Here is a 24,264-nt window from a genome sequence, read left to right on the forward strand (position 1 = left end):
TCATTTACGTAATATTAGTAATGCGTATTCAACCACATTGAAATTAGTGGCATAAAATTACAAAGATTATTGTCCAAAATATGCATTTATTATTTTAACGGAAAAATGGTAACTACATGTGACACATAATTTCACAACTTAATGTGAAGTTACCCAATACATAAGATAAAGAAAGTACAATGTTATGTGGCTTACCTCAACTCCATGATCGCAACATAATAGACTATAATTTATATTTGCTTCTCTATATAACTGTGAATAATAATTGTACTTCCATTTTATAATAATTTTGTATCCCATTATTGATCCTTTATTTCTATAATTTTGTACCATCGTGTATTGCAACATTATCGATCCTTATTTCTTTCATTATCAAGCTCTTATTGCGACGTTGCTCAGCATGAGTAATTTCTTTGCCACCATTTAGTTCACAACCATTTCATACCATTTGGTAAACTTAATTTTATGTTTCTGATAATTTGCATCTAAAGAACTAATATTTTTATTTGCAAAATAAAGCTATATTAGAAAGAACTCCCAGTGACTTGGATTGTGCTAATAGTGTTAAGATATTTTATGTAGAATATGATGCCACCTTAATTCTCATTATTTCATAGAGCCCTCGAGTGAAATTGTAGAATATGAAAATCCTCACAATACGTCGCTGCTTTCTCTGGGTAAGCTCCATCAAGTGGTGGTTTATGATAGGATAAACTGATAAAACAGACAGTAAAATATGTTAAAAGGGAATTAGAATGTGACTCGCCTTACAGTACGGTTAAAAATACTTAAGTTACAATTCACAACATGTCCGTTTAAACATGGGATGTTGTCAATATACTGAAGTTACAATTTTACAGCATGGTCCAGTTATACATGGGATGTTAACAGGAAAAGGTTCTCAGCACACTTGCCCTCCATCCATCCTACAGACTTCTGATCAACTCTTTCCTATTTTGATTCAATCAGACAATCAAGACGCTAATCTCTGCTGCATATGCCCGGTAAGTACAAGAATGTTATCGCGTTTCAAAGGGAGTTCTTGACGAGTGGGAAACGCAAATAAGAAAAAAGGAAAACAGTCACTCTCTGTGTAGTCATTCTATAATGGTTTCCTAGGAGGTTGTCAATTTCCCTATATAATTTAGTTTAGGTCAACGAATGAAACGCCCTCAAAACCTGTTTCATTCTCTGTTATATCCATGGCAACATTGGTGGTGCTAACATCGGTATCATCCTGCTTCTCCACCATCTCTATATCAGTATCTCCATTTAAACTGCAGTGTTTTATCTGCCCTCCAGGAACCTCCAAAGGACTAACATTGTGGGGCATATTACTTTCTGTTGTATTCGGAGCTGTTAAATTGCGAGTACTCGCGGATCCAGATTCTGTACTTGTTGGAAAATCATCATGTTCTTTCTCAGCTCTGTGAAGCCTACCGTCTCCACCTTCGGGCTTCCAATCTTCTTGAAGTTCTCTCCTTGGAAAATTAGAAGCATTCTGCTGAGCTGAAGAAAGTACTTGTTTCATCTCTTGGAAAAAGTCCTCCAGTGGAAAGAGGTTCTTTTTCATCTCCAGATTAGCTGGCTGACTTGCTACTGCATTAAATGAATCTTGGCCATTGTCAGAAAGTACCTTGCACATCTGCAAAACGAATAAAAAAAAAAAGCACAAAACATCTACTTCACAACCCTTGCTGCGAAAATATGTTTTGTTTTGTATTCTGGAAATATGCATGTAAACTGAAGTCCTGAAATATGTTCGGGAACAGAATATTCACCTTACTGTAAAGCTGAGCAACTCTCAAACGATCCACTTCACCATCACAAGCAACTTCAGAGATTCCCTGTGGAGCTGCATTCAGAGTGTGTGATGGGATGCTAGTCAGTAGATTCTTGACGCACTCGAGAAGCTTCAAGCAGTGAATGAGTATACTTACAAATTTCAATAAGTTTTGCGAAATTATCAACCATTTCAGTGCCAGCGGTCTCAACAATCTTGGTGTCACACTCCATCTCTTTCCCAGGCACTTCATGCGGTTTTCCATAACCCTGAAGGAAGCACATGGATACATATAAACCACATGAATACAGGTTTAACTGTCCTCAAAATGATCAAATCAACCAATGCAGCTGCAAGACCCAGCTATTAAAACATAAATCATATAGGAACAGAATATGAGAGAACAATCATAAAAAATGAAAATGAGCAAGTCAAATCAGAACAAAGATCAAAGGCTGTTCTCAACAACAAATAGAAATAAGTCATGATTCATCTACCAAGACAGGCAGAAGGAATAAAGACTGGACCTTTGACAATGAGGAAACATAGACCAAGTAACACGTGAAATTCTATTCGTTTAAGCTTACTAAGAAAGTGCGTAGGATGTAATTTCTAATACACCCAAAGGTTCTTTCTCGAGAGAACATAAAATTCCGCAAGCTCTATTAATCATAGAGAAATCTAACCTTTTATACAGTTGGGGATGCCACAAGGTTAAATAATGATTAAGAGCTAGCAGGAACATGAAGTTCCACAAAAGGCTAGCCCGCTAACATGGAAAAACAAGAGAAATATACCTTGAGACTACAGGACCACAATCAAACCAGGTTCATAGTTCTATGGCTCTTAAGGAGCATAAAACTTGATCTAGAAGTCTTAATTTTTCTTCTGAGGTGACTTGACACCAGGAGGGAAAAAATGAAAGAAGGAAGATGAAGCCAGGTTTGTTATTACCCTCTTTGGAAACACATTCATGACTGATGGACTTCCAACTATAATCTAATGAACTCCAACATCAAATATTTTTGAAAATTTAAGATGACTTACAACAACTTCTCTCTGATATTCAGCATTAATTGCATTCTCGAGAAGCATCACCCTTTTCCTTATAAATTCAACTTGTCTTCTCTGCATCTCTCTAAAATGATATGACAAAGAAGAATCTTGATGAAGTTGTGTTCTGTTTGAAGGATCGCTTGTGCCATGTGAGAGTTCATGGTTAGCCTCATCAGCAGCCTTCACCTGATTTCCAGTAGTTCCAGTAGCTGTATTTACACCATTTGGTGCTTGATAGACTCCTGGAGCAGAAACTTGTGCTTGTGAAACCCCTGAAGCGGGAAGCGCCTGAGAAGCTCCAGGAGCAGAAGGAACTTGTGGCTGAGAAGCTCCGGCTACGGGTAAACTTGTGGAAGGAAGATTCAGCTCTTTACAGACAACTTCTTGGATTCTCAACTCTTTGTCATCGATAATAGCTTGCCATCTTCCATAACCATGCCTGCACAAACCAGAAATTAACAAGTTGTGCACAGTCTGCACTGGAATTTCCATAGTCGAAATGATCAATGATGCAGTCAAAAGGAAGGGCACAATGAAAAATTGCCGCGACACTGTTCACACAGACAACTTGCATTTCAGAGGAAGAAGTAGAGGATGATGGTTGATATAGTGACCACAGTCATCGTCTACCGCTACCTACAAAAGATGAGATTAACCTCTAAAGGACAAGTGCACATCTAAGAAGTTACTCCAAAATGGTTGATCACTTTCTAAACTCATGACACAGATCGGATGAAAAAGAAAAAGAAATGAAAAGAAAAGACTGCATACTTTAGTACTGCTCGTAGCAGCAGCAAATCATGCTCTTCCTTCCAAACACGTCCGCCTTTTAATCCAGGAAACCAAGACACTATGTCCTTAGCAAAAAGAGGACCATTTGTCTCTTCCGAGAAAGCCTTGACCTGAAATAACTAACACTTTGTGAAATTTTAATACTTAAATCTACATATAGAACTGTAGGTTAATATGCTCAGGTCATTGACGAGGGTATCAGAGATCACTTGAAAACATTAGTAGCAGCAAAAACTTTACATGATAGCCGTGCATAAACTGCATATATAACTGTTTTGTTAATACAAGAAATTATCAACACAGAAGTAACATTGCATTCCATCAGGCTATATAAGGATACATCGGAAAGACGCAATTCATGGAAAAAAAGTGACTGTTCCCCTTTTTTGATTGTGAGATCAGGATTCCCAACTCGTGCAAAAGGAGCAACTCGTACGTACTGCCATGCCCAAGTATTAAGAAGAGCAGAGAGACATCCAAGGTCAAAAGGTGACTACAATAAGAAATTGATGAACCGTACATACTTACAAACCACACTCCCTTGAACTCTATAACATTAGGATATAATTTCCAATTTCCAAACACAGCTTAGTGTATAAATGAACTCATCTTTGTTTGAATTATCTATCATTGAACATATATTATGACAAACATGAATTGTCAAACTCCAACATATGAAAGCTTATAAGGTGGGTCTGATGATCTTGTAACTTTTATGTATTTACCTAAAGTCAAGCTACAATGGCAGCAAAACTGTTACAAAATAGAGAATTGCAGGAGTTCTTATTAACTTCACAACATGTCAACATCTAACATATTTGCAGTTACTTACAAAAAATAATTAAAAGAATCACAAAGTGCCATTTAATCCCTAAGATATGGCCTATTTACAATTAACCCCCCCCCCCCTTCCCTTCTCAAACTGAAGCATACGGGCTGTACCGCACTTTGTTGTTGCAAAAGATTTGCTTTACCAATTAAAAAACCTTCTCTCAAATGCATGTCACATCTTAAAATTTGACCGCACAAATAAGCCCGTATATCCACATTAGGCTATATAGTCATATCACAGATCAAAAGAAGCACCAGGAAAGTAGGGGGAGTTTACAAACTCCCACTGCAATAGAAGTTGTTCACAGGTAAAACAGCATTGAACAATAACCACCGACCTTGAATTCCAGCAAGTTATCTGATCTAAAAACTTACCTTTTCTCTTATAAGAAGCAAGACTGCAATCCTCACTAGCACATCTTGTATTCTTAGTCCTTCTTTTGGAACCCCATCTGCAATCCAAAATTTTAAATGTTTTGACCCAATTGGTGTGGAGGGCGGGAGGCGGGAGAAAATTAAAAGCAGTAAAGCGGATAAATAAGAGTTTCACAGAGAAAGATGTAAAGAATAAATATAAGTCCTTCACCTGTAAATGTTGTTGATTCAGTAATATCTTCAGCAATATGAGACAAAAACAGAACTCCGTAACTGTATGACAGATGACAATGTCAGTAAATTATTTTCCCTTTCACACAAATCGAGTGTAGCTGCTAAATCAATCAAAGCAGGGGGAAATACAATCAAAGCAGGGGGGAATACAATAGTAGGTATTTTTCAAAATAATACCATATGATAAATCACAATATATGAGAAGTCATCAAGTCGTCAGCTGCCACTGACAGAGAAATCAAAGTTTTAAGTTCATTTGACACCAACTTCTTGCAATAACAGAAGTAGCATTACTGTGCACAGCACCTCGGTATTCAGTAGGCACGGACAATACAAGAGAAGGGCCAGGAAGATCGATGAAGAGCAACTTCTAAGAACACCAAGAGATCTCCTCTTTCATTTTATTTAAAAAAAAAAAAAAATATTGCAATCATGATTACAGGGCATGTGATGTATTCTTCACTCAAGAATCACTAAACCAGAGAGATAGCTACAGTAACAATTTAGTCAACACATTAATGGCAGTCCATTTCTTTTATCAGGAGCAGTCTATGATACAGAACTATGGAATATACAGAACTCAAAGTTGATATCTTTACGTACTCTCTTATTTCTTCATAAGTTTTCTGCTTCAGTCGTGGTGTGAATTCTGCCCAGTCATAGTCTCCAACTCCAAATCTGTAAAGAAGATAGATTATTTCAACACTCTCCTGCCTTTGTGTGCACAGCAGAGAAATAACACACACACACACACACAAAAAAAAAAAAAAAAAAAAAGAGAAATAACACAGTACGGAAAGGAAGATAGCAAGATGAGACCTCATTAAAATTTTGACAAATGCTGCCCTCTGGCTTTGATTAAATCCCAGTACTCTAAAAGATTTTCCTTCTCCTTCCATCAAAGGAAGTGGTGCAGAAGAGTCCACTGCCACAGTAAAGAACTTTTTCTGAGATACTATCAATAGTATCCTAATTGATATATTTTTATAAGTCTAGTTGAAATGTGAAATGTGATCAAGCAGTCATACCACGGGCTCTCTTTCTGTAAGGCCTTCTCACAACTGGTGCTCCAGGTAAAGCTGCCTCACCATCACTCAAATCCGCTTCATAGTTATCATCCTCGCCATCAGAGGTCACCTCTTCCAGACCAGCAAGATCATCGTCTTCAACAGACACCATCTGAGAGGAGAATGAAGATAGTCATGACAACAGGTAGGTAACTACTTGTGAAAACTGATCAAATAAAATAATTACTAAACATATTAGTACAGATGGAAGATTGAAAGAATGACTAGATTAACATGCACAAAAAATGTAGAGTTCAATTTCCTGCCAATCAACAGAAGAAAAATTGAATAGATTTGAAAATGAAAAGGGACTCAGGATGGCATTCCACACCTGTTTACGACTTCTCTTTCCCTTGCCCATGCCATTGAATTCTTCTACTTTATGTATTTCATATCTATCTCGTAACAATTCTTCCCAGTAGGTGGCTCTCTCAGAACTGAGTACTGTTGCTTTGTTCTCCAAAGGAGGAGTTGGGATATCTTCTTCTGGTGTTGCTTCTGTTTCTTCTATATACTCAAAATTAGCTACCTGAAACATTCAGAAGCCTTTAGCTTATCCTAGATCAGCTAACCAAATATAAAGCTCAAATGTGAAAAATCTTTAGGAGGATATAAACCTTGAAGGCCTTCAAAAATGAATCCTCTTCTTCATCATCCAAGGCAACATCCTCATCTACAACTTGCTCGCGATCAAGCAATCTAAGAAAAGAAAATAATAGAAATATCATTACATTCATGTGACATAAACTGATACAAACCCTAAAAGAGGACTAAAGAAAAAAGGAGAAAGTGCACCGGAACTAAAGAAAACTCACCTATCTATTGCAGTATCATCGTAATGAATTTGTCGCAATTTTCCAGCCTCATCGTTCTCATCAGCAAATAACTCTTTTGACCCATATCTTATAATATCATCCAGTTCTTCCTGCATTAAGATTGTAGTTAGCCACCTATCACTTAGCAACATACGTAATGTTTTCAGTGTTGATCAATGTAAGACCAAAGTTCTTTGGGGGGCTGAAAACTGAAACTATTGCACTTGTTCCTTCAATAATTATGACCGTGATGCCTCAGAATACTAAAGAAGCATATGAGAGCTGGATTCTGTGGAAAGTTGATAAAACCATCACGAAAATCTGGAAAAAGGTTCCTGCAAGTATATTTTGGGATGTGTGTGGAGTGTGGACAAAATGAAATCGCAGATGTTCTGTTGGATTCTCAACTCCGAACCACTCCTTGAAAGCTAGATGTCTACTGAATTTATTTGGTTGGAGTAACCTAATCCCTGTAAATAATGCTTATCTTTATTTGGACTTTATTAGCTCCGACTTTAGCTTAGTCTCAAGCACTTTTGTTAATTGCACGTATTTTTTTACTTTGTTAGCTCCTTGGTTTAGCATAGTATCATGTACTGGTGCTAGCATACTCTCTTTTGGACTTACTGCATTTCTTGATGCCAGTAATGAAACATCTTACTTCATCAAAAATAATTATGACTAGGTGTCGATACCAGCTATTGGACCCGGAAGCACATCAACTGAGGAACTTATACTTTTTGATACAGTATAGTTCCACTGACTAAACTTCACTAATTCCACCTGACCATCTATCTAACCAACCAAAGGAAACAAGTAGGAAACGGTGTACCAGGTAATATCTTGGTATGTGTGACAGAGATAGGAGGAATGAGATCACAAGCATCCATATTAAAGAATGCGCAATATTTTGTTCACAAGCACATAACAATTAGATTAAAGAAAGATTTGATTGGGGAACTAATAACTGAGGAACAGGTATCAAAAATAAATCTTATGTTCTGGACTTCCTCAAAGCGAGATCTACATGATCATTTTTACAAAGCCTACAAGTCTCCTTTTAAGAATTTCAAAGTCCCAAAAGTTTCATTTTCTTACATTCACCTTCATAGTTTTCACTCGTAATGAAAATTAAATCACTTTGGTTCAAAATCAGAGATTACTAAAAGCTGACATTGTTATGAGTGCATCTAATTTAAAGTAACCCCCCCCCGCCCCCACCCGCCGCGGTTCAACATATACCCCTCAGGGCTTACCTGGGATATATTAATTATGGAATGAGAACTTCTCACAGTAAAGCGAACCAAGAGAATTAATACCCTCTCCAATCCAATTTTGGATATCTTCATTTGTTTGAGCACAACTATTATGGAAAGGAAGTCTTACTTTATCTCTGATGAAGCGGATCCAGAAGCAGAGACAGTTGACCTTTTGAAGAATTTTAACCTTTTATTATAAGTAAAAAATAGAAGCCAAGTATTGTAATTGTAGTATGTGAAAGAAAATTGAAAGTGACTGAATAAAAGCATTCCTTTAGGGAAGTTGACACTGTTTTGGGACAACCCAGATTTATTTGGGGCAGAGGGGGTAAGAAAATAATAAGAAGAGATCGTAGATTCAACAGTAGACAAAATTGAACTAGGTGATTTTTCCACATCTGCCCAAGTCTTGGTGGCCAGAGTTAGCGGGTACCTGTGTTGGTGGGAGTTCGCAGGTATAGATTACTCGATGTAATAGTCTCGGTGCGCACAAGCAAGCTCGGACACCACCATTATTAAAAAAGGTGTACACAAAATTGTAGTGTGTCCTCAACGACTTGTATACACTCAACGCAACAATAATTTAATTGTCTAATGCATAACAGTTCATTATCTACTGGATGCCCATCATCCTCAGAGTCAAAACAATACTGTTGCCTTGCGCCAACAAACTGATGCAGACAACACAGTATAGTTAAAAAAGAACTTAAGCAATCACAATAGCGGAACGAGCCTTGTCTACGAAGCAGAGCGACCTCATCTTTTTTGCTTCTGGCGAAGCTTCTAGCTATAAGTTTGAAAGGTGACAATTATTGAAGACTAATATAAGTAAACAAAAGTGTATTTGGCAACTTATACTTTATGCCAGACAATTCACACAATTCAACATGCTTTCAGAGCATACACAAGCCCTAAGTTTGAGTCGTATCACCGCTTTAAAAAAATTGCTAAGTACTTTTCCCAGAAAAATAAAAGGCTCCCACATGAGGGATTTATTAGACTCAAGGAAAAATAAGTATATATTTAACTTTTATACAAAGAAGTAACCGAAATTCAACATTGTATGAGAGCAAGAACAGGTCCCAATCGCGCCTCATTGTCCCCCATCTCAAAACATTTCTGTATGCACCAATGCAATAAAATCCTACATAAATATAAAAATTTATCCCATCTCTACTGGTTTGAACTTTAAGATAAGATGGTTCACTAATTCAATCAAGGTAAAAAGTGAACTCAATGTTATGGATATCTAACCATTAGCTTAAAAGAGGACCTTAGAATTTAGGATATCGCTAGCCATTAGCTTTTTTACCTGTACAAAATCTAGTAGCTCATGTTTAGTCTTAGTTCAAATATTGTAAATAAGTTACCTGGTTGATATTTTGTGCTTTAAGCCTTCCAACAACTAGATGTTCCAAAACCATTTTCTTCTTAGTCATTTGCATCATTCTTTCCTCAATGGTTCCTCTTGTTATGAGTCGAAAAATCATTACCTGCAATATCAAATATGGAAAAAAAACTATCAAAACCTTAGATACAGGCCAAGAAATCAATGTCAACATAACCATCTCTTCTGTTGCCATAGAAGCAAGGCAATGAGTATCTTTTTTTTTTTTTCCTTGGTGCCAACACCAGAAGGGAGGAAATTGTAACCTTATTTGTTTGTCCAAGCCGATGAGCTCTAGCCATTGCTTGTAGGTCAGCGTGGGGATTCCAATCACTGAAAGATAGACACAAAAAAAATAAGCAAGAGGAACCGCACGCACATTGAAAAGAAAATTGCAAAGAAGTTTTTTTCCTTCCCTCTCTTCTCCAGATTTGGGACAGAACTCCTAAATGGGGACCAGAATTGGAGAATGCATTTTTACACTTCATACCGTGTTGAAGTGTGTGACCACTCATCTAAAATCTTAAAGTTTTAGAGAAAACACATGCCTTTTATTTACTTAATTTTATTTACTTAATCCAGTGTTGTCAAAGGCAAAAAACTCTAAAATACGCTCCAGGTCTACTGGGGCTTCAAGCGCAAAGCACAATTAAATTGTGGGCTTAGTTAAAAAAGGACAATGAAGGGAAAGAATAGAAGTACAATGTAATTCAAGAAAAAAGTAATATCATCCATAATATTTTTTCTTAACAGCGAATACACTTTTTGCCGATTATATTTGTCGTTTAGTACTGCTCGATTCAAGATAGAACTCGCACACGCCTTCATCCCTTACCTACATGGCTACACTGAAGCACAACTTAAGTGAGGTGAAGGCCTCCCCTGAGCTACTGCACTTAAGCTTCTTTGACACTTAATTATGTCTTCAACACGCCCCCTCACGTGCCGTCTAATTCTTTTTCATAGCCAAGCACGTGAAAGTTCATTTTGATACTTGGGCAGTGAGATTGAATTTAAGACCTTTGTCTACTCTGATACCATGATAAACATGTATCTTGGACCTAACTTAACCCAAAAGCTACCTCATGAGGTAGGATTGCCGAGGACCATATAAGAAGACCAAGTCCCCCATCCACTACCAATGCGGGAATCTAACAGCCACACCCATCCTAGTTCTTGGTGTAACCGAGGTTGCCTGTACACATTCCAGTTGGCAAGCCTGGGCGTGTGGGGAGTGTCAGATTCCCACACTGCTAGTGGACGGGGACTTTCTCTCCTTATATGGTCTTGGGCAATCCACACCTCATGAGCTAGCTTTTAGGGTTGAGTTAGGTCCAACATCCTCCTCTTTTTTTTTTTTTTTTTTTTTTTTTTTGATAAGGTAACATCCATTTTTTTATCACGTATTCAATGCTAGAAACTTACCAAATACACCTTATGATAACAAATATTGTTGAAATAGCTCAGATAATCTAAAATCACAATTCTACCGTGACAGGGCAGCATAGAACGAACTGAGAAGGGTTTGTTGCTCCATTAAGTTAACACATACCAACATGCAAGGCTCCGAGGGCCAAGAACATGCCTAATTTTGAGTGGAACCTTTGTCTTGCTAATAGACCAAAGTAGAGGATAACTTTGTCTTGAAAAGATGGCGAATGAAGAAGGTATCAGAAAGCGATTTCCCAGCAGAAAATTATTGCCGAAGTATCTAGGATCAAACAACAAGCAATGTGGTAACACATTGAGTAAAGTTTATTCCAAGAAACTACAAATAAGGTTGTTCCTTCCCTAATATTAAAAGCTCCAACAAAATTGGAATTTTCAAGAAAAGGAGTTTCCAAACCAAAGGGATCAAAGGGATGGCATAACAGAATCGTAAAGACAGGAGATCTTATAGAAGTTGCTGGTACATCAAAGATAAACTATATGCCAAATCCAAGGTCATTGTCAAGTAACTTGATGCACCATTCCCTACTGAAGAAGATACAAGAGAGACTGCAGTATGGGAGATCTTTAAGATAAAGTTTCACTGCCTAAAATATATGGCATTGCTACAATCTCCACATCATTGTTTTCTATCATTCTAGAGATTGACTTCCCTTAAATCACTATATATTTATATAGAATTAGGTTCTTACATAAAAATTTAACGAATTCCTACTAGAGATGGTCTTAAACAGCAATTTATCTAAAAGACTAAAACAAAAGCAATTCTCCCACAGGTTAGATCCAATAGGTTCCAAATCTATGAAACCTAACTACCTAGAGATAGTCATGCATAACTGCTAGACAATTCCCTCGAGAATTTAAACAGACACAAAAATAAGAACAAAAACAAAAAAGAAATCAAGAACTGGAGTTAAATGTTCTAAAACACTCTCCAAGAAATTGATGGAGAGCCAGGGATCAAGTGCGATGAGATCCAAGCTCTTACCACAGTAAAGTAAAGGTTCTTTATCAAAAAAAGAAAAAGGTGGAACAACTATATGAGTGGGGAAAAGAAGAGGGGATTAATGTAAGAGTTGAGTTTATTAGGTAAATAAATAATAGGAACTAAATGAGGCTGAGTTGAAAATGAAAGAGAGATTGAATGTGGATATTATGGTTAAAGGTGGTTGCACAAGAGACTTTTTGCAATAAGAATCTAGAATTGCTTTGCTGAAGGAAGGGAATGATAATAGCATTCCAATCCCAATTCTAATAAACCATGAAATTTTATTTGAAAAAATTATAGTATGGAAATATGATGGATAGCGAGAAGCTGAATGACGAGGTATTCTCACTTGCAACAAGAAACAAGTGGAGGATGAGATAGATACCTACTCTCAACTGCACGGTTTTAGTAGATTCCAGAATGTCAAAGGTGTAATTGAGTGATAATACAGAGGAGGAAGTCTATGAGCCAAGGAGAAAAAGACTAAATGCAGTTTTTATTGATTTATTCCTGAAAATGAAAGAGTTGTGGATATCAAAGACTGTGACCTTTTAGCCTCGATGAATGCTTTTATCAACGTGTTGCCAAGGTGACCAATGACATATGACACAAAATGCTTTCGTTCAAGAAGCCAAATACTTGATGTTCTGGAAGGGCAAATTAGGGTATTGACTCAAGACATGTGGGGAGAGAGAGAGAGAGAGAGGATTCTAGAATATAATATTACCTGTCATATATAATTACTGTGTCAGCAGTTGCAAGATTAATTCCTAGACCTCCAGCTCTAGTGGAAAGCAGGAAACAGAATCTTGAAGAATTCTTTGCATTAAATCTGTCAATTCGGATTTGTCTTTCTGCCCCGGGAACTTTTCCATCAATCCGTTCGTAGTGCCATTTCTGCCGATATTAACAGGTAAATACATCAAATTTTCAGATAATAAAGATGAATACAAAACCAGGTTTAAAATAATATAACGAACTAGTATCTCTACCTTATAGGTACAGTAGTCTTCTAGCAAGTCGAGCATATGCTGAAATTGTGAATATATAAGAACTCTGTGACCTTGGTCTTTAAGCTTAACCATCATCTTGTCTAGAAGTTGTAATTTACCAGAAGATTCCAGCAGTTGTCTGCCAAATCAAAACGATTTAAGTGCAGATACGATAGGTTGGTTGAAGAGCTCAAAAAGGAACATTTTTCTACCCAAAAAATAAAAAGCTCTAATGGCGCACTCTTCTTGCAGGCAAGATCATCGATCTCACTAGGCAACATTAATTCTTAGGCCATACATAACATTCCAGTTCCTAAAAGAAGAATTTTCATTCCAGTTTCTAAAAGAAGAAGTTTCGCACTTTAGGCCCTAATGATCATATGAAACTCCTTTGACCACCCATGTTTTCCAGATTAGCACAATAGATTTTGTCCAAATTAAATGGTATCATCAAAAAGAAAATAGAAGAATCGCGCTAAACATTTTTCTTTTAGGGAAATTTGGCACTTTGACGTGGAGACATTAACAGAGAAGTTGAAAAGGGAACATAACGTTACTTATTTAACAAGACACCACTCTGACACAATCAGGAAAGTAAAAAGAGAACAATTCTTACTTAACCCCACACACAAAAAAAAAAACCTCATCCAACTTTAGAGTCCCTAATCAGAGCAGCCGCCCCTACCACAGACGGTTGTTCCCTCACCCTCTGCATGCTATATTCCTTCGTTAACAAAGAAAAAAGATAAGACTTCCAGCTTACCTTCTTAAATTTTTTAATTTTTTTTTTTTTTTTGTAAGGTAAGTAACAGAGTTCCAACTTGTAATACCTTTTCTAGAAACTCAATAACAACTGACCGTGAAGCACCGTTTATGGAAACTTAAAAGGCCGGAACTATGACCAGAACTATGACCAGAATAACCAGAGGGGCCACAAAGTTCATCAATAAAATTATAAACTTGATTTTCTGCAGGCAAGAAATAAATACAATTGATAAAAGATAGGAAATGTACTTGGTAAACTCATTATTATCCTCTGGTTCAACACCTTCTAACATAAATGGATGACAGCAGAGCTTGCGCAGTTCCATAACCACATTTATGAGGGAAATCTGATATACAAGTATCAACCAAGGTCAGAATTCCTATTATTGAACAATAAGGATATATCAAACAAGAAGAAGCTGGCACACCTGTGCACCTCCCTTGCGAGCCAGTATCTGGAAGTTACGTGTCAGAATTGCTTTGTAGTATTCTTTCTGCATGCTACTCAATTCCACTCGTAAAATGAGCTCCTTTTTTGGAGGCATCTCCTTCATGACATCTTTCTTGACCCCTGCAGCCAACCAAACACACTTACACCATAGCTCAATTTTTCCGCATAAAGATGAACAGAATCATGTTTCTTGAAGCACTGCCCTAGCCCATGAACCTCTTCTGAACTTAACTATAAGCTTCACTCTGGAACTGTAAGTACTTGTATTGAATAAGCTCAGCTATTTAGAAAGATGTACAAATTCTTCAGAAACTTAATCCACTTGACCCGGTACAGCCTTGTACTCTGTACCTATCAGTTACCTAGGAGTAAGCATGCATCTGGGGCTCCAGGAAAACAGCAGACTAAAGTCATCTAATGATGTTGTGATTGATTTAAGAGGAAGCCAGCAAGATAGAATTTCCAGTGACAAATGATAGTAAGGAGAACTTGGCATCTAACTTTTAGTTGTTGGACCACCCATCACCAGCGGTATATAAGATACAGCATATTTAATGGGAAAGATGAACAACGGGAAACTCCTTGCCTGTGCACCCCCGGGAATTTGTTTAATATGATATTTAATTACAAATTTGTTTAATATGATATAATTACGGTATCTGTATTGCAGTTTGCAAAGGCTTTACGGCTTACTACAGAGACTGAAATTTAGGAATCAAGCAAAGATTTACGAGTAGCATGTTGGAACACCCTGATAATGCCTACTTCACAAAGAATGTAAACCATAAACTATTTATAAATCCAATGACAAATCACAAAAAAGGCTTGAGATTATACTTCTGAGCAGATGGGGTGCCAGCATTTTATGAAGTCTTGAAATCTGTTCTTCCTGACCAATATCCTCAAATTCCTGTTGGAATTCCTCCAAGCTTCCAAACTGCAATCAAGTTCCATATAAATTTCACATCATAATAAATCAACACGCAAATTGGTTAGATACAAGTTGCTTCTAGAAATCTAGCACTAACCTTCCCAGCATCAAGGAAGTGCATAAGCATGAAAAGTTCATCCAGATTGTTCTGAAAGACAGGTGGAAAAAGGAGTGTCATAACTAACTTGATACAAGTAATTTTTGCATTTCAAACAATAGTGGCAGATACCAGATGATGGTGATAAGATGACAATGATGATACTCATAATAGTAACAGTTACAATTAATCTCATAAAAATTAGTTCTACCACTAGTACTAGTATTATTATTATCAGTACTACTACGACTACTATCATTGGCACTAATTTTATTATTACTACTATTCTAATTGTCTTGTTGTTGTTATTGTTGTTATAATTATATTATCAATATGAGAAGTGCTGGAGGTGGGTTAAATGTTATACATAAATGACAAAATTCTATGGATTTTCAAATTATCAGACACCCGTAAAAGGACGATGAATGACAATATTCTCTTTGGAGAGAAGCTGCACTAGCGACTCACTCTGCGCTAATTGTTTTTTCCAGAGACAGCAATGGAAGCAGAAAAGGATCTCCCTAGCTAGAGTGCATGAGTAGACAGTTCTGGCAAGCCCCACATTGGTTCGCGTGTGTGAAGTATCTTATGTTTTATGTTATTGTCTTCTATCTTCAACTCTCGGAGTTTCTCTACTAGTCAAATTGTTCATTAGTATGTTTAGTATTATAGACATGTGACTAGATTAGACTTACAGTATTTTTGGAGATGAACTTAGTATGATTGTGCTACAAACGGGTGGTTGATGATGATTATGGCTTGTTTTATTGGATATTTGTTGCGTTGTGTGATTTAGCTGATACAGGAACATTTGGCTAGTCCTAGAAAATAGGGTAAACTATGTCCTCCGTAAAATCCTGATAAGGCTTGCTTTGGGAGTTCACTCCCTAAGCGCCGTCATGGTCCTAAATTGGGTCGCGACACTTCGTCTGTTGAGGTACTTCATAAGTATTGACATTGTTCAATCCAGATCAGGCATTAGTATTTCACAAAAGAAGTATGTAGTGTTTTAAAAGTGTCAACAATAACAGATGATCATCTTTCCTATCATAGAACTTGTACACTTCACTATAAAAATTAAAAAAACTTGTGTACTAAACTATTCGATTCTAATAGCTTGTTTCTCTCTCAATCCTCTCTTTTCTTCTTCTTTTCTCTCACATTTGCGAACTTAATTCCCCCCTCTCCCTTGACCAACGATGTTCCTTCAATAGAAGTGTTAGGAGAATAGGATTATAGCAGTAGAATGAGTAGTCAAAATGAGAGAGAAAGATGAAGATGGACCCAGATAAAGTTGCATTGTTTGGTTAATGCTGTATAAGACTTTAAATAGTATGAGTAACGAGATATCTAAGAAAGAAACCAAAGAACCAACACCTGTGTCGATGAAAATTACAGACAAACCTGAAGAGGAGTTCCAGTCAAAAGGACACGATGTCTACTAGAGTACTGCTTCAACGAAGAAAACAACTTCGAATCCTTGTTTTTGAGACGGTGACCTTCATCAACAATCTAAATACAAATGTCAGCACCCTTAAGAGGAAAAATACATAAAACAAAAATTAACACACTTGAGAATTAAGGCAATTACCATGCACTCCCACTTTATAGGCTTCAAAGAGGCAGAATCCATGTTGATCATTTCGTATGATGTCAGAAGGACATCAAATTTTGTTCTATCTTCAGATTTCTTTTTCTTGTTCTTGTTAGAATTTTTGGGAAAGAAAAATTCATACTCCCTAATAACAGCCCGAGCTTGTGCAGAACCAACGTACATAACCTACAGCATCACTTCTCCTTAGGAAAAGTATATCAAAATATTCATGATAGAAATCAAAAAAAAAAATCCCAACTTACCACATTCATTTGGGGAGCCCAAGTGGCAAACTCCCGTTCCCAATTTCTCAATGTAGAAAGAGGAGCAACTACTAAATGTGGAGAGATATCCTCTTCAAAAAGAGAGGCTAGAAATGCAATACTCTGTATTGTTTTGCCTGCAAGCCTTATAATGCATCAGAAAAGAACAACGCCGCAGAGTTACAGAAGAAATTATATGGAAAGAGACTAGTAATAAGTAATAACACTAATTACCTAGAAATCACACAGAAGTAATTGTAGAAGAAAATGATATGAAAAAAGACTAAAAACAGGGGAAGAACAACATAAACTCACCAAGCCCCATCTCATCTGCAAGTATCACATGTGTTTGTTTAGACCAAGAAAAACGTAGGAAATTCAGCCCTTCAAGCTGATATGGATGCAGTGACCCTTCATTTCAGCAAAAAATGAAGATTAACAGACCACCTTTAGATGAACAGAATGATTAAAGAAAAGGGAAATCGAGGATACCTCCAGAAAGAAATTCGGGACTCCTTTCACACTGTTGAAATTCTCTGGGTTTCAGTTTTGATTCCGTGGTCTCTTTAGGCCCACTTTTTTGTTTACTTGAAGAAACTTTGTCAACTCGAGACTGAACTCTATGATATTGTTCAATTTCCTGCTGAAAAGAAGAAATGTCCGACTCAAATTCCCAGTAGCACTCATCATAAGGAAGCTCCTTCCACTTTACAAGATACTCTTTCTCTTCACCTTCTCCCCTGTAAGTACAATCGCAATTACTTAGTGCAGTTTAACCTAAAACTTGGACCAAATTCCAAATAATACACCTCAAATGAACTATTTATATATTAAAAATAAAATAAAAAATAAAATAAAAAACTAAAGAGAATAGGTGCTATGACTTTGAGTATAACAGTTTCTGCTAAAATTTATACATTGCTTATTTGTTCTTTCAGAAGCACAAAAGGGGGGGCAAATTTCATATTAGCACAAAATAAACCACAAGCATCAGACATAATCTATCTTCCCTACAGAGATAAACTTTCTAAAAGAAACCTAGGCTTGATACGTTACATGGTCAGAAAAGCTTCACATGGATAAACATTGCTACACCATCTCTGTTCCCAGAACTGATTCTAGCACATTTTGGCCACTTAGTAGCTTATATTTCCACAAAAGTCATCACAATATTCTATTAGCATCAAAATGTTTAATGCAATGAGTGAAATAGTCTATAACTGTCCTAAAAATTGACAATATACCAAGAATTTCTATGTGTGGCAAAATGCAATAAGAACAATTACCATAAATAATATATTTGGTACGATATACAGATTTACAAAAATAAATTTCACGATGTTAGATGAATCTTAATTCTTACGGCTTACATTAGTTCTTGACAGGAGCACACTGTTTATTTCATTTTTATTTTTGATAGAGTAATAAATTCCATTCAAGAAAGAGCAAAAGTGTGCCCATATACAAGAAATGTACCAAAAAGATAGAAAAGATTTTGTAAAGTTGCAATCAGAGGCTATGCATAGTTGGAATCAGAGAAGGGGGCAGAGAAGATCAAGAGCATGAAGGGTAACCCCTTTAGCAATCAGGTGGGTCATTTGGAAAGAAAGAAATAGGAGGGCATTTGAAGGGGTGGAGCAAGATTTTGTAAAGTTGCAAAGTAGTGTGTTATTTCTAGTTTCCTTTTGGTGCACTTATGACGTCCCTATTTGTATAGAGGATTCGATCTCTTTTGTTGAGAATCATATTTTGGTGTAGATTCTCTTCTTTTGGTACAAGGCTTGTATATGGGGACTTCCCCATTTGTTAATAAAATACTTACCTTATCAAAAAAAAAAAAAATTACCAAAAAGATAGAAAATCTCATGAGAAGACATGGTTTTCTACAATTAACACCCAATCATCTATGCATGAGAAATTGACTAAAATTTGACCTCACAAGGCAGATAATGTAAGCTTTGAGATAAAAATGTTTAGTCTGATCCACAGCTCAATTAAAATCTATTAATCTACTCTTTAAGAATAACCTGCAAGCAAGAATTCGGTCAACTGTAGTCCACTCGGATCGAATAGCAACATAGTCCTCTTCGGAGTTGGTCATTGATGACATTTGACGATGAAAATTATTCACTTTAGTCTTAAGACGTGGATGCAACTTGTAAGCTTTCAGAAACTCTTTTTCAGGCACCCTGCAACATGGATAGGGATATTACTTCGACAACATAAAACTGCAGTTTTCAAAGGGTTTAAGGTAGGAAACCATACTAGGTGCAAGAAAAAATTGTTAACGAGGAGCAATAAAATCTAGTGACCTTGATTGAGAAAGGAGAAAAAAAAAAAGAAAAAAAAACTAGATAACAGTACTATGAAGCAAAGCACTATTGGACACACTAAAACTCTAAAAGAAGCTCCCATATGATAGTAAATTGTCAAAAGTGCAAATAGAATCCAGAGCAAATAAAGTAGCAGCAAACAAAGGATTGCTGTAAAGAGATACCATATGCAGTGCAGATAGGACAATCCTTTCCACTTAACAAGATACTGTTTAACAAATACTTGCTTCGACCCCATCTTAGAAGCATCACTATCATCAGCAACAGTTGGGCGCATTTCACAATCCAATATCTTATCAATATCATTTAGGGGGCTCACCTACAAAAACATGGTAAATCATAGTGATAAAGAAAAACTCTGACAGTACAGATAGATTTTCAAGAGGAAGGGAACCTACACACTCAGGGCACCTCCAGCTGCTAGGAAAAGGAGCTTTTAGTGGTGGAAGTAAACACTTGGCATGATAAGCATAAGTGCACGATTCACAGTACAAAAGATCGCCCTCTCCTCCACAAGCTTGACAGGATTCATCCTTCTATAAGTGAACTTTCATCATTTCTCCAGTGTAAGTAAAAGTATTAAAGATCATTACCAGAGAAAACAAATTTGACTTAAATATAAGTATGTATAGCCATGCAGTTACAAACTGTGAAGTTGATTTTTGTTTCCCTGACATCAGTGAATTCCACAAAGTAGCATAAACATAATGTAATTTTATCCAAAGACAAAGGGATGCTTGACTCCAGATGAGGAGGTCAGTACGTACCATCATTACTACTATTCATCAGCCTGCTAACCTACCATACCAGACCAGAGGCATCTTGTTTTCAACAGGTCCAAAAGGGAATGACAAATAGTAAAATATCCATGCACTTTAAGCATACCATGGGGACAATGCGCTCAAGCTCAAAAGAAATACGATGTATGTCACCTCAATGAGCTAGAACGGAAAGGTATTTTCTGAATGGAGAGAAGCTAATTTCAGTTTCATCCAATAAGGGAAAGCATTCAACTTTCAATCAAAAGGGAGCAACACCATTATAAAGTTCAGAGGCAGGGAGTCAGATAAGTAAACAGAACAATACGTTGTAAAAGCGAGGCTCATCTGTGCTTTGCAAAATCTATAATAATCTATGTTAAGTAGAGAGTCGATATAACTTATTGGAGTCTTTGAATAAAACATTTAGGACTTCGGTCTTTTAGCCTATATATGAGACTTTCAAAGTTTGGCTGCATCCGATAGTATATTCCAGGTAGTGCCTTAACTAAATCCTGCATTTTCAGATTGAATATTTTATTGTTACTGGGACGGGTGTGGGATACCTCTCGGATTCGGTCAACCAACTTCGGATACTTTGACCAGAGTCCATGGACAAATTGGGGGGGAGTAATTGAGATTTTGATTTCTCAAAATGAAAGATAAATCAGATTTAACACATGGGAAATGGCATACCTTCAATATTATAGTCCTTTTGTCTCACATTCGCTCCTTCACCAAACAGAGAGAAACCAAGAATACAAGGGATCATGTTCTGAGTTCGGACTTATAGCTCTATTCTTATACTTTTGAATTTTCTTAGCCGAATCCCTGCACCCTTATCCATACCTAGATCCGCACCCCCAAATTTTAAAAGTTAGATTTTGCCGAATCCGACACTCGGAACCACACCGTATTGGATACCCGCACCCGAGTCCAAGCAACTTAGGATTAGACACCACGGTTATCAGAAAAGAATATTAGACTCACGGAGTTTATCCATTGTGTATAGACTTCAAGGCAATGGTAGGCTTCGGAGTAAATTGAATCGCTAAATTCTCATCTCTAAGCCTGACTCTCTATTGGATTAAGTTTTATATGAAAAACCAAGTAAACCAAAAGTAATCTTCTTTCCTCGTGATAATCGAGCCAAAGCCGAATTCATCTCTAGGTTCTAAGTCATATCATAAAGCTGCAATTCAGTTTATAAAGACAATTCACACTCGTATATGTAGTAAACTAAAATAAGAATCTACCTTTCCTGGTGATGAACTAGGATCTAAGTGATATCTTGAAGTTGCAATAAGTTACTACAAATAAGTACAATAAGGACGTCTACAATGATTTGTAATACAAAGAATCTACCCTGTTACAAAAGCAAGTCAAGCAAAGAATGGGCAAAAGAATTAGCATAAAAAATCACTATTCAAGGACAATTTACCGCGTCAGGACGGACAATTCTTTCAAATTTTTCCAGGCTAGGCTCAGACTTCTTATCAATTTCATCATCGGAGTCATCAAATAAACTGTAAATTGGTCTTCGATCCGTTCGCACGCGAAGCCTCTCCACTAGGCTAGACATTTCCTGCATTAAACAAAGCAAAAGAACAAGGCACGCGGGTTAAACATTCCATAGCACCCAAAAACAAAGAACATCACCAAATCAGTTGAACCCCACCAGAAAGGCAGAAACTCTTAGTCCATAAAAAAATAAGGAAACATAATTTTTCAGCTGAAACAAAGAAAAAAGTTAGTACAGTACAAGGATGTGTGGTAGGCAAAGTCTAGTTATTAAGCTGAAAAGGTCCACCAAGTCAAATATGAGTTACATACTTACATTTGACTCATATTAGGTTGAACTAGTATATAATTGCACAATTTTCTTTTAATTCTATACTCATACTAAGTAGGAACTCACTATCAAGAACTTAAAATCTTGGATCTGCCACTATGAGTTCAATATCAAGAAATATTAACTTCTTAACACAGAAATTTAGATGAAATGAGACTAGAATTAGGGTGAATGAAGAATCTTTTAGGTGTTCGTAAAGAAGAGCTGACTCACCTGTTATCTGTTCGTCAATTTGCCCAAGAGAAATATTGCTGCGAAATGGACAGTTGAGAACTCAGATTTGCTGAATTTTATAGTTGTAATAAGAGCGACAGAAAAAGGAATTTGTTCATTTTTTGAGCTTGTATCAGACAACTACGGACTTGTTCCCTCAGAGACAAAAGCGGTGTCGCCGTCTTTGTTCTCTTCTTTTTCTTTTTTTTTCTTTTTTTTTTTTTTTTTTTTTTTGGGGATAATTTCACAAAGTGTTACCTCAAGTTTAATTTAGATTTATAACACATTGTTCCCTCTTATATAGATTCAAAAATATTACACAAATATCTCTTTTTAGTAGTGTATAGAACTATTTCCTTTATTTCAATTAAAGGGTTTAATGTTTTTTTTTAGCATGTTTCAAAGAGAGAATCTTTTTTATGTACGTAGATATTCAGTCAATTATTAATATGAAGAATAATAAATTTAATAGAAAATTATTTGTATAGAAAGAAAGAATTGCTATAAAACAGTTGACGTGGAAAAATGCAGCAATCAGTTAAATGCAATTAAAAATTAATATTATTGTACTACATAAATAGTATAATACTTGAATTCTGAACTTGTATTTTGATTAAGTTAGTTAGCTAATATCACATATGTAGTTATATATAAAAATATACAATGTGATCATATCTTCCCTAAGACTTCTTAGTTGCAGGGGGTCCATTTATCTACAATTGACTGTATATTGACACGGTAGGCAATGCTAAACACTTCCCGTCATGTCAAGAACTATGTATCACTATCTTACAAACCTTTCTTTACTCCATTTTGGTTTGAAATAAAAGACTCAACGACGTGTGAGAAACTTAATAAATGAAATATAAAGAAAAAGAGAACAAAATTTCACATATTATTACTTTTTACTACTATTTAGAAGAGGGAGTTTGGGGGCACTTTTTCGTCGTCCGTTTGTGGACCCCCCATGAAAAAATTACTACTATTTAGAAAGAGAGGTTTAGCACTTTTTAAATCGTCCGTTTGTGGACCTACGAAAAAAAAAAAAAAATTTTGGGCCCATATTAATCAAGCCCTTAAAAAAAAAAAAATTGTGGGCCCATATTAAACAACATCGAGTATTAAAAAAAAGTGGAGGAACTCACCACATCCAAAATCGGGGAAAAAAAGTGGACCCCATATTAACAAAAAAGCAATATTGAAAAAAAAAATGAATCCCATATTTAAAAAACAAACAACGACCCAAAAAAAATGTGGGCCCCATATTAAACACGATGCGTATTCGTAGCAAACACTAATATAATAAAGATTTAGATACGACAAACTACAATGTTATATTAATCGTATTTTGAACATAGTCTATATATATATATTGGGCCCCATATTAAACAACATCGAGTATTAAAAAAAAGTGGAACTCACCACATCCAAAATCGGGGGAAAAAAGTGGACCCATATTAACAAAATCAACAATATTGAAAAAAGTGAATCCCATATTTAAAAAATAAACACATGTTAAAAAAAATGTGGGCCCCATATTAAACATGATGCGTATTCGTAGCAAACACTAATATAATAAAGATTTAGATACGAAGACAAACTACAACGTTATATTAATCGTATTTTGAACATAGTCTATATATATATATATATATATATATATATAAATACCAAAGAATATATAAAAATAAAAGAAGAAGAAACTATATAAAGCATGGGTTTAGACTCATGCTTCATCGTCCATTCTCCTTAAAAAAAAAAAAGGGGTGGGCCCATATACTAAATAACACCGAGCAATTAAAAAAAAAAAAAAGAAAAAAAAAAAACTCACCATCTATAAACTCATAAAAAAATAAAGCGAACCTCATATTAATAAAATCAAGCAATATTTAAAAAAAAAAAAAATTGAACCCCATTGGGCACTTTTTCGTCGTAAATGGACCCCCGTAAAAAAAAAAAAAAATTTTTTTTTGGGCCCT

At 36.1% G+C, this 24,264-nt stretch overlaps 1 protein-coding gene across 3 annotated transcripts; it reads right to left on the bottom strand.

Annotated features, from left to right (window-relative positions):
- Positions 1-747: 747 nt before the first annotated feature.
- LOC132052025 (CHD3-type chromatin-remodeling factor PICKLE-like) lies at positions 748-22,448 on the bottom strand. Of its 3 annotated transcripts, none has more exons than XM_059443358.1 (31): positions 22,286-22,445; positions 21,662-21,805; positions 19,861-19,998; positions 19,627-19,781; positions 19,157-19,318; positions 17,622-17,869; positions 17,445-17,540; positions 17,130-17,266; positions 16,864-17,052; positions 16,677-16,784; positions 15,273-15,323; positions 15,082-15,181; positions 14,222-14,364; positions 14,043-14,140; positions 13,029-13,167; positions 12,764-12,933; positions 9,866-9,932; positions 9,583-9,705; positions 6,954-7,063; positions 6,756-6,837; positions 6,470-6,667; positions 6,100-6,250; positions 5,891-5,996; positions 5,675-5,749; positions 5,049-5,110; positions 4,838-4,914; positions 3,611-3,741; positions 2,831-3,278; positions 1,941-2,052; positions 1,782-1,855; positions 748-1,645 (listed from the first exon to the last, which is right to left on the bottom strand). In XM_059443358.1, the coding sequence occupies exons 2-31, from the start codon at positions 21,800-21,802 to the stop codon at positions 1,145-1,147; spliced, it is 4,392 nt and encodes a 1,463-aa protein (XP_059299341.1). In that variant the 5' UTR covers positions 21,803-21,805; positions 22,286-22,445; the 3' UTR covers positions 748-1,144. The 3 variants fall into 3 exon arrangements, with proteins under 3 accessions (XP_059299341.1, XP_059299342.1, XP_059299343.1); XM_059443359.1 differs by lacking the exon at positions 22,286-22,445 and adding an exon at positions 22,058-22,194; XM_059443360.1 differs by having other exon boundaries at positions 1,467-1,599; positions 22,286-22,448.
- Between the last annotated feature and the right edge of the window lie 1,816 nt (positions 22,449-24,264).

This window comes from Lycium ferocissimum, chromosome 4 (assembly GCF_029784015.1).
Source record: "Lycium ferocissimum isolate CSIRO_LF1 chromosome 4, AGI_CSIRO_Lferr_CH_V1, whole genome shotgun sequence".
In the NCBI taxonomy this organism is placed as follows: Eukaryota; Viridiplantae; Streptophyta; class Magnoliopsida; order Solanales; family Solanaceae; genus Lycium; species Lycium ferocissimum.